The sequence below is a fragment of the Megalobrama amblycephala genome, linkage group LG3, assembly GCF_018812025.1.
Source record: "Megalobrama amblycephala isolate DHTTF-2021 linkage group LG3, ASM1881202v1, whole genome shotgun sequence".
Taxonomy (NCBI): Eukaryota; Metazoa; Chordata; class Actinopteri; order Cypriniformes; family Xenocyprididae; genus Megalobrama; species Megalobrama amblycephala.
Window position 1 is genome coordinate 41195522 of NC_063046.1, and position 12385 is coordinate 41207906.

The window sequence follows — 12385 nt, forward strand, 5'->3', positions numbered from 1 at the left end:
ACAGCAGGAGACTCCTAGGCGGATCCGCATTCAAGTCGCCAAACCCGCGTGACTGTCACATTCGTTTTGGCGCCGCACAGAGGATCAGCTCCGCCTCTGGGCGGCGCCGTTAATTCTGTCAATCAGCGGATCCTGAGCGGACCCATGTCGGATCCTTGGAAACGCGCCTTTACTTTAACGATTGTATCAATTTGCGGGTCCCAAACGGACCCGCCGCGGAGGTAAGGTTTTAATCGCGGATGCAGCGCGGAGCCACGGCGGGTCCGCGATCTGCCTTCGTTGCAGATCCGTCAAGGTCAAAGGTCAAAGGCACTGCGCGCAAGTGGACGCCGATACCATAGACATCATATAGGTAGACGCCCTATTGGCCACTGGGCGCCGAGATTTGCGGCCGCCATCTTAGACCGGTCGTACTCCTAAGCTGCGTCCCAATTCGCCTACTTATACGACGTCCTAAAAGCATTTACTGTTTTTGTAAAGAAAAAGTACATACTGTTGAGTGTGTAGCAGAAGAGTAGACAAGCTTTGGGACATACTACCGTCATAACTGCGTCTTTAACGGACGTTATGTCGCTTATTTACGCAACCTGTAACTGTTTAAACTACCCTGTCAATCATCTTGTCACAGTTAAAATCCTCCACATTGAATTAAATTTATTTTCCTACCGTTTCGGAGAGATGTAGTCGCACGTTGATCTGCCAGTCATGGGTCTTTCATGCAATAACTCCTCATCTTTGCATAATGATGCATTTAAAAGTTGACCAAACGCATCGTTATAAATGTTCACAATGCTGTTGCAGATTAAATATAATGTGGATAACATTTAATAAATATATTTTCGTCAGGTTATATTGATTATTAATTATTCAAGCCCCTTTATCTTAACCGCTCTGCTTAACCGTCGGACCTCGCAAGTGTTTTCCACATAATTAGCCTACTATTCAGATCAGAAGGAAGTTCGAAAGCACAAGAATGCGCTCAATGCACGAAACTTACTTTTAGCGTTAGGTAACGTTAAGTGCCTATTATCAACACAATCCAATCTGAATTTAATACATACATTGTTCGACCGGACAAAATAGTTATTTGTGTTTGTGCACGTGATATCAGGAAGCATACACACATGACGGCAAAGCGCAAATCGAGTTACTTCTGCTAGTATTACTAAAATATCGTATTTTACTGCAACTATCTGTTTCTGCTTCTTTATTATATCTATACTGTGTGATTTATAAATTACCTTATATCCTACATCACACATTTTGATTTTGGACGTCTGGTCACTTTATATCTTATTATATCAGACTATTATATAACTGTTAAGTCTACTATGAATATTAAAATACATTCAACAATGTGTCCTGTATCATAGCTACATGAATTACCTTTGCAGCAAAAAAACCCGAGTCAAAATCAGTTAGGTATTCTGTGAGATATGATTAATTAAATGCGCTGACAGCTCATTGCACCTGTCAAACAAGTTACACTGAGTGGAGCTGGCGACCGATCCAAGATGGCGGCTCCACGGCTCGTCCGTGCCAATAGGTAGTAGCATTCGATAGGGCGTCTAGCTATATGTCTATGGCCGATACGGGTCCGTTCGCAGATACGTTCCGGAAGCCGCGATACCTCCGCGGCCGATCCGCCACGGAGTCCTTTTGCTGTGTGGGTAGCTGCAATTTAGCAAAATGTTGCTTACCTCCAGTTCGTGTTGCATAATGGATAAACCCACGTCTTTCAAGCCACCTGGGTGTACATAACCGGTGCCTCTTGTATTAATTTACTTGATCATTAATTTATATGTTTCGCTTTTCACTTTCTATTTACTCATGTAGGCTATTTAATATTCACTTTATTTTATTAAAGGCGGAAATGTGAACTGTTGTCCATCATTTGGCAATTGGTGATAAAGAAAAATGTCACGTCGCAATATAGGATTTTTTTCCATTTTAAACCAGGAAGGCGAGTCAGTGTCTACTTTATATTACACAAGCAATGTGCAAACTTTGCGCGATAGTTATGCCGATGAAGACGTCTCAATCCCCTGTCAATTATTCACCAGCCTTTACAAAAAAATAAAAGTAAAACCACGAGCTTTCGGTGCATATTCTCTCAGAGACAACGAGAGATAAATCCTACTTCAACCTGATAACGGTAGGCTATATATTTAATTTATTTTCTTAATATTTCTCTTGTGGCCCATAAACTGTATGTAGTGGGTGAAAAAATGAGAAGAGAAGTATTTCGTATTAAACAGGTTGTTTTTGAAGTGAAGCTGCTTTTCATTGACTGATTATTGCAGTCTTCGAACACATAGGCTACTGTTAATAATTTTAATTATATGCCTTTAATTCATTGTATAAATGTCTTTAAATAATTTTCAGTGATGAGTAATTATAAGCTAATCAAATCTTTTATTATTCTCTCAGCGCGTCAGTTATGCGGTGATGCGCTATGAAATATTGCGGGCCAAATGAATTGTAATATCAATTTAATATTAAATAGGCCTACCCTATACTACTACTACTACTACTACTAATAATAATAATAATAATAGGCTAATTATTATTATTATTATTATTTAATATATGAATTGGAAATGCTAAATCCTCTTGATATCCATAGCTGATGCTTTTGACAATATCTCTGGAAACATATTGTCAATCGGCGCATCCCAGTACGTGGGTTTATCGTGCATATTTCAAACGCATAGTGTGAGCAGTCAAGTCACGTCTCGACCATCGGACCGCATAGTGTGAGCACATAAATCGTGCGTTTTGGCTTTCCATCGCACGCGATCTACTCTTACAGTGTGAGTTGGTAACCTTGCTGAAATCGCACAGATATCGCACAGTGTATGCTCGCCTGAACATGGCGTGTTTCCTGATACAGCTCGATCATAAGAGACAGTATTGAAGAAGAGTTTGGAGGAATGTTATTGATTTATAAGCTGTTACAATTGATCTGTTATTTTTCTTAATCTTAAATTTGTTATGTATTAAAGTATCCAAGGGGCCATTTACACAGAACGAGTTTTGTTGCGTTTAAAAACGCGAGACGCTACAATAGACAAAATGCACTTGTGTAAATACATTGATTTGTTTACCCCTGAGATCCTGATTTCTGAATTGTGAGTTTCTGCATATTCAAGCAAGGCTCTTTATAGTTTTAGTTGGTTTGGTTTAAAGTTGTGAATAATGTTTTAAAATGCATATGGAGAAAATGAATGGAAATACCTCCCACCACCACTAACACTATACACAAAGTGACTCGAAGGCAATGGTTTCACATTTAGTATGCAGCTTTATTCATTTTAGTAAACGCAATAACCCATTTTATTTTTTTAGTCCAAAGTATCATATTTTCACACCACATGCTTTCTAGAGAATTATGGCAATGGCACATATCCATCACCTCACAGCAAGTAACCACCATGAAAGAATAAATGTTTTAATCTGAAGCTGCTCATACAATAACATGAACATTGAGCAGTTTGTGTCATTTTACATAGGCCTATTGTTAAATTTAAGGATGGATGTGTCTGTAATTATAAGTTAATAAATATAAAAAAATTATAGGAGTACTTTAGAAGCATCAAAATGTTTACTTTTTTTTTTTTTCCAGAGCATCTTTCATACTGCCCTTTGTTAAGATTATTACAATACATCATATAAACACAGAGGATTGTCCTGTATTACTTGCAAGAGTTTATGTGAGCATTGAGATCATTCTAATAAAAAAAAAAAAAAAACAGAAAAAGATGCTCAGTCTCAAATACATATTTCAGTTTCAAAAATGAATGGCATGCTATAGTGTGCATTACGTTTTTATTTATTTTTATTTTTTTTTAATTTTGTCATGTTTAACATAACTTCAAGATGGTGAAATAATACACACCTAAAATGAAACTGAGAGTACTAACAAATCCCAACATGAGCCAAACAGCTTTTCAGAACTAGTTTTGTGAAATGTTTAGTGTTACAATTTTATTTTTACATTGCCATCTAAAGTCTTATCTAAGGGTCTAGAGAGCAGGTTAATACAGCAGTATAGTGCAGATATTTATCTCATAAAATGTGAGCGAGACAGAAGATATAACCTCAATTATGGTTGGTTTTGACCTCTAATGATAATGGTCAAGGAGTTTGGAAGTACAAAATATCCTAAATAGCTGGAAATTCCAACTTGAGCAAATTTATTCTTAATCTTTGCTTAATCGTATTCTTTGTTTTGCATATTTCGCAATTCCATACCAGTGTAGCTGACGCTGATGGGTCAGCTGTGGGTTATGTATGACTTTATAAATTTTTAAAAGGTTTTTTTTTTTTATGATCTGGTAATTATGTATTTAACTTTATGTATTGTACTTTATTATTGTTAAATTCAGTTGTCTACCAGCTGAATGTGTCATGTGACTTTTCCTGATTTATTTCACCTGGAAGTATTGGCGCCAATAGTAAGGCGATGCATGAATTCAGACAAGCATGTTAGTGCTCCTGACTATTCTACTGCTGGTTACCAGGCATACACGGTAAAAAATGATAATATTTTGTATATTCTTTATTTGATTTGTGGTTTAGTGGTGTTATGTGTAAGACTGTGTTTGTTGTTTTTGTTTGTGTCTAGTTTTCACGGTGTTCCATAACAAATAAAACGCATGGACATTAGTACTTTGGAATCGTGGACTGTTTAATAACCAGCCAGTAGTTACAGTGAAAACGTGGCCTATAATTCCACCGAAGTTACCGAAGTTAGCGTCGATCCTTCGGCTTCAGTGTGCGGCCTGCCACTTCTGGGTCTCTGTGCACGGGCTGACTACCTCCTGTGACGGACTGTTACAGATTTCAGCGCGGCGTTTGGCGATTGCCTTCTGTGGTGGACTGTTACAGATTTCAGCGTTCCGTTTTGCGATTGCCTTCTGTGGTGGACTGTTACAGATTTCAGCGCGGCGTTTGGCGATTGCCTTCTGTGGTGGACTGTTACAGATTTCAGCGTTCCGTTTGGCGATTGCCTCCCGTGGTGGACTGTTACAGATTTCAGCGTTCCGTATGGCGATTGCATCCCGTGGTGGACTGTTACAGATTTCAGTGTGCAAATTCTACTGCCGGTGGAGGATCTTCTTACACAGCCTTGATCCTTTTGTTCATCCCCAGGTCAGACTGTGCAATATTTAAAAGCTATCTTTGGTAAATGATGGATGGTTTTACAAGTTAAAATTAAATGGTTATAAGATATAGGTGTTCAGGACTATAGAATAAATAAATGAATACATGTCTTGGTGTTAACTGGTAGTAGTTTAAGATGATATATTTTATGATTATTCATTTATGTATCAATTTTCATGTTTGTTAAGGAAACGTTTAATGAGTGTTAAGGGCATTGATCTAAGTGTGGATAATCAGTCTAAGAGTGTTTTACTGTTAACTACTGCCATTTTATTACTCATTTTGTACTAATTGTTAAAGTGCAAATTCTGAAAAGTGAAAATGTCAGTTCAGGGTGATCTAGCTGAGCAAAATGATTCTCTATTACAAGAGCAAGCTGTTTTAATTGTTGGGTTTGATACACCAGAGAATGAGATGATAGAGGGTGTTGTAAAAGATCGCCATGCATCACGTACAACATGCACAGAGAAATCTGAGGCAAGATTTAAAGAGCTTAACTCTGATTTGTTGAAAACAAATGAAATTAGAAAATCCTCTCGTGATAAACGTTTAACACCAAAGATGCAGGAGTTAAAAGAGAAAGAACTGGCTCAAAAGGAAAAGAAGTTTAAATCTGCATATGAAAATTGGAAGATTCAAGTCAGAGATGTTCGTTCAAAATTAAAATATGAGTGCTCTGAAAGTGAATTGTGTGACATGATGGATGGGGTTGAAAAGCAAGAGTTGGAATTGAGAGAGTTGTATGATAACATACGACTCCAAGCAGCACCAAGCCAAGAAATTAGGAGGAAAATTGATGCATGTTCAGCTGTAACGGCAGACTTGGTGAAATTAATGAGGGTACGCTTGGTGGAAGATGGCATGGAGTTTGACGCTGAGGCTGAGAGAGCAAGATTACGCATGCTGCTGGACTGTGAATATGCTAGGTCCATATATGGATCCACCGTTTCTAGAGCCACAGTCATTAGTAATCATTCTAAACCCCCATCAGAGTCTGCAAGCATTTCAGCGAAAAGAGCAGAGACTGCTGCATTGTTGGCTGCAAAGTAAGCTGAAGTAGAAATGGAGGCTGACATTGATGCACAAAGACAGCAACTGAAGAAGCTTGAAAATCGCAGAGATATTGAAGTTATGGAAGCGAGGCTTCGAGTGTATACTGAGGAGGAATTAAGAGTGAAAAGTCAGCAGTGTGGATCAGCATGTAGTGATATGAGCATCCCTAGACCATTTGTTTCTAACACATCATGTTTGAACCAGCAAGTTACAAAAAGTGAAGTATCCGTAGTACAAGCGATACAAGAGTCGATGGCCCTATCTCGACTTCCAACTCCAGAACCCTTTGTATTCTCTGGTGATCCATTGAAGTTTTTAGAGTGGAGCACGACCTTTAAGGCTCTTATAGAAGGATGCTGCTCAAATCCAGCAGATAGGCTGTTCTATTTACAGAAGTATATTGATGGTGAAGCAAGATCAGTTCTGGAAGGTAGCTTCTATAGGAAAGATGAACAGGCCTATCAGCAAGCATGGGAGAAGTTGAATGCCAGATATGGTCACTCCTTTGTAGTGCAACGTGCCTTCAGAGAGAAACTTAATTGGTGGCCCAAGATTGGGGCATCAGAGTATGTTAAGCTAAGAGAGTTTACTGACTTTCTGCAATCATGTAGTGATGCTATGCCGCACATTAAAGGTCTTCAGGTGCTGAATGATCGCGAGGAGAATCGGAGGATACTAACCAAGCTTCCAAACTGGGTGACGAGCAGGTGGAACCGTTATGTCACAGAACAGCTAGACCAAGATAAGGATTATCCAAGCTTTAGTGAGTTTGCTTCATTTGTCTCAAAGGAAGCACGCATAGCGTGCAATCCTGTGTCATCATTGCATGCATTAAAGATGTTTGAAGAGAAGCCACCTAAGGAGATAAAGCATTCAAAAGCAAACACATTGGCAACTACTGCAGAGGCTTTAGATGCAGCATGTGCTACGGCCCAATCCAGTAATATTATTGAATCGAAGATTACATTGGGTAGCACGAATTCAGTTAAATGTATGTACTGTGATGAAAGTCATTTTATCCATAAATGTCAAAAACTGATGGAGAGAACTGCGGAGGAAAAGAGAAAGTTTGTTCTGGAGAATAAGTTGTGCTTTGCATGCTTGAGAAAGGGACATGGCTCTAAAGACTGCAGAAATAGGGCTGTGTGTGCTGTATGCAAGAAGCGCCATCCAACCCTATTGCATGAAGACCGTCAACCAGAAGACCAGTCACCTATACAGAGAGCCTTGCAGGCTGAAGAGAATACATCTATATCATGCTGTGTGAATGGGGGAGAAGGCGGTATAACGTCTATGATTGTTCCAGTATGGGTGTCTTCATCTAACTCAGAGACTGAATTCTGTGTATATGCCTTATTAGACACTCAAAGTAGTCACACATTCGTCAATCAGGAAGTGTGTGAAAGCTTGCAGGCATCAATGGAACCAGTGAAATTAAAACTTTCCACTATGATGGGAAAAGACTCCATTGTGGAGAGTCAGAGAGTAAGTGGACTTAGAGTTAGAGGATTTTCTTCAGACAGTCCTATCTGCCTGCCTCCTGTTTATACAAGGGACTTCATTCCCTTTGAACGCACACATATTCCCACCTGTGAAACTGCTATGAAGTGGAAACATCTACAAGTGATTGTTGATGAGATGCCTGCACGGATGGATTGTGGAGTTGGTCTTTTGATTGGATATGATTGCTCTAGAGCACTGGCACCTCGACAGGTAATCACTGGCAGGGATGAAGAGCCTTATGCCATTAAGACTGACCTGGGCTGGAGCATCATAGGAGGAATACCACCGAGTGTGAGTTTCAAGGATGTTACTGGTTTATGCCATCGTATATCAGTCAAGGAGCTTGCTGCTGTTCTTAAAGCACTTGAGTTGGATTTTGTGGATACTCAGTTAGGAGAAAAGAGCATATCACAGGACGATGTTCAGTTTCTGCAGGTCGTAAAGGAAGGTGTCCATCAGAATGACTGTGGGCATCTTGAGATGCCCCTTCCTTTTAAAACACGTCCCCATTTTCCAAATAATAAGAAACTTGCATTAGGACGGCTGAAGTACCTTAAGAGAAAAATGGATAAGGATCCGCAATTTAAACAAGATTATATGAAATTCATGGAAGGTGTCTTCAAGGATGGTGATGCAGAAATGGCAGAGGAACGACCAGATGTGGGAAATGTGTGGTATATTCCACACCAAGGTGTTTATCACCCTAGGAAACCAGATAAGATCAGGGTAGTCTTTGACTGTTCAGCCAAGTATGAAGGTACTGCCTTGAATGACCATCTATTAACTGGACCTGATCTTACTAATGGATTGACTGGAGTGCTTTTTCGTTTCCGTAAACACCTGATCACTGTCATGTGTGACATTGAGAAAATGTTTCATAGATTTCATGTTATTAGAGAAGACCGGGATTATCTGCGGTTCCTGTGGTGGGCAAATGGAGACACGGACATAGAGCCCAGAGAATATCGTATGAAAGTACACCTCTTTGGAGCATCATCCTCTCCAGGCTGTGCCAATTATGGCTTAAAGTATCTCGCCAGTATGAATGAAAGTGAGTATCCTTTGACTGCCAGTTTCATCAGAAATCATTTCTATGTAGATGATGGTCTCATAAGCTTGGAGTCTGTTGAGGTGGCAATCAAGCTGGTGAAAGCTCAAGCCTTGTGTGCTAAAGGAAAGCTGCATCTTCATAAATTTATTTCTAACAACAGAGAAGTGCTGGAGTCCATTAGTGTGTGTGATCGTGCTGCTGAGGTGAAGAATGTTGACTTCCATCATGACTTTCTTCCAGTACAAAATGTCTTGGGAGTAAGATGGGATGTAGAGAGTGACACTTTCACCTTTAATGTTACTCTTGATGAGAAACCTGCCACACGACGTGGAATTCTCTCCATTGTGGCTTCTGTTTATGATCCATTGGGGTTCTTGGCTCCATTTGTTGTATCTGGTAAGAAGGTGCTGCAAGAAATGTGTCATAAGGGCATCGGTTGGGATGAACCATTACCCTCGGAGTTGAGGCCAAGGTGGGAGAATTGGTTGAATGATTTGCCCAACCTTGGAAAAATACAAATCCCAAGATGCTTTACACCTCCAAACTTTGGAAAGATCTTGAGAACTGAACTGCACCACTTTTCGGATGCTAGCAGTCAAGGTTATGGTCAGTGCTCCTACATCAGATTGGTGAGTGAAAGCAAAGTACACTGTGCCTTGGTGATGGGAAAGGCGAGAGTTGCTCCCGTAAAGGTTGTCACTATTCCAAGATTAGAGTTAACTGCAGCGGTGATTTCTGCAGCTGTGAGTATTATGCTGAAGGAGGAGCTGGCTCTTGGAGTCGACAGAATATTTTTGGACCGATTCACAAGTAGTCCTTGGTTATATCAACAATGAAGGTAGACGATTTCATGTCTTCGTTGCTAACCGTGTCCAAAGAATTCGGGAGACCACTGATCCAAGACAGTGGTATTACATCAATACAGGAGAGAATCCCGCTGATCATGCCTCAAGAGGTCTCACGGTAGACGAGCTGATCAATTCAAACTGGCTCACAGGGCCCAGATTCCTTTGGGAGAAAGAAGTAGTTGCTAAACAAGGAACATCAGAATTGTCGGTGGGAGACCCTGAGGTCAAAGCTGTCCAAGTATTGAGGACTGAAACCATAGTGCAAGTGGATTTTCAACAGCAACTATCACGATTTTCAAAATGGTCTACAGCTGTGAATGTTATTGCCCGGATCCAAAGATTAGTAAAGAAGTTGAAGACATCAGAACCTTTAAGTGTGGAGGAAAGAAGGAGGGCTTCATTCACTCTCATTCAGCTTGCACAACAGGATGCCTTTAAGGAAGAATTGCATGCACTCAGCCAGGAATCTGGGAGGCTACCTCGTAACCATCCTCTGTATCAGCTTGATCCATTTATGCAAGATGGAATAATGAGGGTGGGAGGACGATTAAGGAAGGCATCTGCACCTTTTGAAGTACGGCATCCAGCCATCCTTCCTAGTGACGGTGTTGTCACATGCCTTATTCTGGCGCATTATCATCAAAAAATTCAACATCAAGGTAGGGGGCAGACTCTGAATGAACTGCGAGCCAATGGCTTTTGGATTATTGGCGGCAGCAAGGTGGTAGCCCAGTATATACGGCAATGTGTTCCTTGTAGGAGAGCTCGCAGGCCACCAGAACAACAACGGATGGCAGATTTGCCCCTGGACCGTATTGATCCCTCCCCGCCATTTACCTATTGTGGCATGGACTGTTTTGGTCCCTTTTACACCAAACAAGGTCGTAAGGTATATAAAAGGTATGGTCTCCTTTTCACTTGTCTCTGTTCAAGAGCTGTTCATATAGAGATGTTGGAAGACATGACAACTGATGCATTCATTAATGCTTTACGATGTTTCATTGCCATTCGTGGAGCTGTCAGACATATCAGATCAGATCAAGGAACTAACTTCGTAGGGGCAAAGAGCGAGTTGAAGAAGGCCTTAAAAGAAGTGAGTGAAGAGAGAGTGGCAGCATATCTGGCAACTAAGGAGTGTGATTTTTGTCTGAATGCACCCAGTTCAAGTCATGCTGGAGGAGCCTGGGAGCGGCAGATTCGAACCACTAAAGGGGTAATGAACTCAGTTCTGGCACAAAGTGTTGGGAGATTAAATGATGCCTCCTTACGTACGTTCTTTTATGAAGCTATGTCTATAGTCAATAACCGTCCCTTGACAGTAGATGGCCTCAGTGATCCTACAAGCTTGGAGCCTCTTACTCCAAACCACCTGCTTACCATGAAGTCATCTGTTCCACTCCCTCCTCCTGGTACATTCGTCAAAGAAGATCTTTATGTAAAGAAACGGTGGAGGCAGGTGCAGTATTTGTGTGAACAGTTTTGGAGTAGATGGAGGATAGAATACCTCACTAATATCTCTCTCTCAGGCAAAAATGGCACACAGCAAGACGGAATGTGCAAGTTGGTGACATTGTCATCGTAAAGGAAGAGGAAGTTCCTCGTAATGAATGGAGGTTGGCTAGGGTCCTTGAAGTTTCCAAGGACAGTGATGGACTGGTGCGGAGAGCCATGATACAAATGGGGAATCGGGGGTTGGGAAAAAGGGGTGAACTCCTCACTAAACCCTCTATTGTCGAACGCCCGATCCAAAAGTTGGTAGTTCTTGTAGCCAAAAGTTGAATAAAATAAAATAAAATCGCTCTATCACTTTATTAGAATCTTAGTCCTATTGGTATCCGTTTGTATCTTGATCATGTGTCGATTTTGTGTTGTTTAATATTGGTTAATATTAAATCATGTAATTTATATGGTGGACAAATGTGTTCATTTTTTTTTTTTTTTTTTTTTGCTAAAGAATATGCAATTATGAACCGTGGAGTTTTGAATCATGTTGGTTTGATCTTATGTATTGTGTTGATGAAATTACCCTTGATTATGTAATTTATGTAGTAAATTAAAGGTAATTTGGTGGGAGTGTAGCTGACGCTGATGGGTCAGCTGTGGGTTATGTATGACTTTATTAATTTTTAAAAGGTCTATTTTTTTTTTTATGATCTGGTAATTATGTATTTAACTTTATGTATTGTACTTTATTATTGTTAAATTCAGTTGTCTACCAGCTGAATGTGTCATGTGACTTTTCCTGATTTATTTCACCTGGAAGTATTGGCGCCAATAGTAAGGCGATGCATGAATTCAGACAAGCATGTTAGTGCTCCTGACTATTCTACTGCTGGTTACCAGGCATACACGGTAAAAAATGATAATATTTTGTATATTCTTTATTTGATTTGTGGTTTAGTGGTGTTATGTGTAAGACTGTGTTTGTTGTTTTTGTTTGTGTCTAGTTTTCACGGTGTTCCATAACAAATAAAACGCATGGACATCAGTACTTTGGAATCGTGGACTGTTTAATAACTAGCCAGTAGTTACACCAGGGACCTGTTGGTTTTCTTTCCAGACCATTTTCACCCAGAAAAAACTGCCAAAGACAGTTCTGTGCATGTCGAAATCTGACAGGGTCTACTAAATATCTTGTCTGTTTTAGTGTATTTTTCCAAAAGGGTTCATCAACAAACATGTGGTAATTCCGAGGAGCCTGATCAAAAAAAAAAAAAAAAAAAACTTTCAATCAACTGAGAAAAATCCAAATACAATTTTCCCT

General features: G+C 40.1%; 1 protein-coding gene across 1 annotated transcript; it reads left to right on the forward strand.

Moving 5' to 3' along the window:
• The first annotated feature begins 4293 nt into the window (after positions 1 to 4293).
• Positions 4294 to 12112, forward strand: LOC125265300. Its single transcript, XM_048185427.1, has 2 exons — positions 4294 to 4532; positions 4628 to 12112. The coding sequence occupies exon 2, from the start codon at positions 6229 to 6231 to the stop codon at positions 9607 to 9609; it is 3381 nt and encodes a 1126-aa protein (XP_048041384.1). The 5' UTR covers positions 4294 to 4532; positions 4628 to 6228; the 3' UTR covers positions 9610 to 12112.
• Positions 12113 to 12385: the final 273 nt, after the last annotated feature.

What these genes read in the sequence shown, in the direction of transcription:
- LOC125265300 (XM_048185427.1), top strand. Translation starts at nt 6,229, where the DNA reads ATGGAGGCTGACATTGATGCACAAAGACAGCAACTGAAGAAGCTTGAA.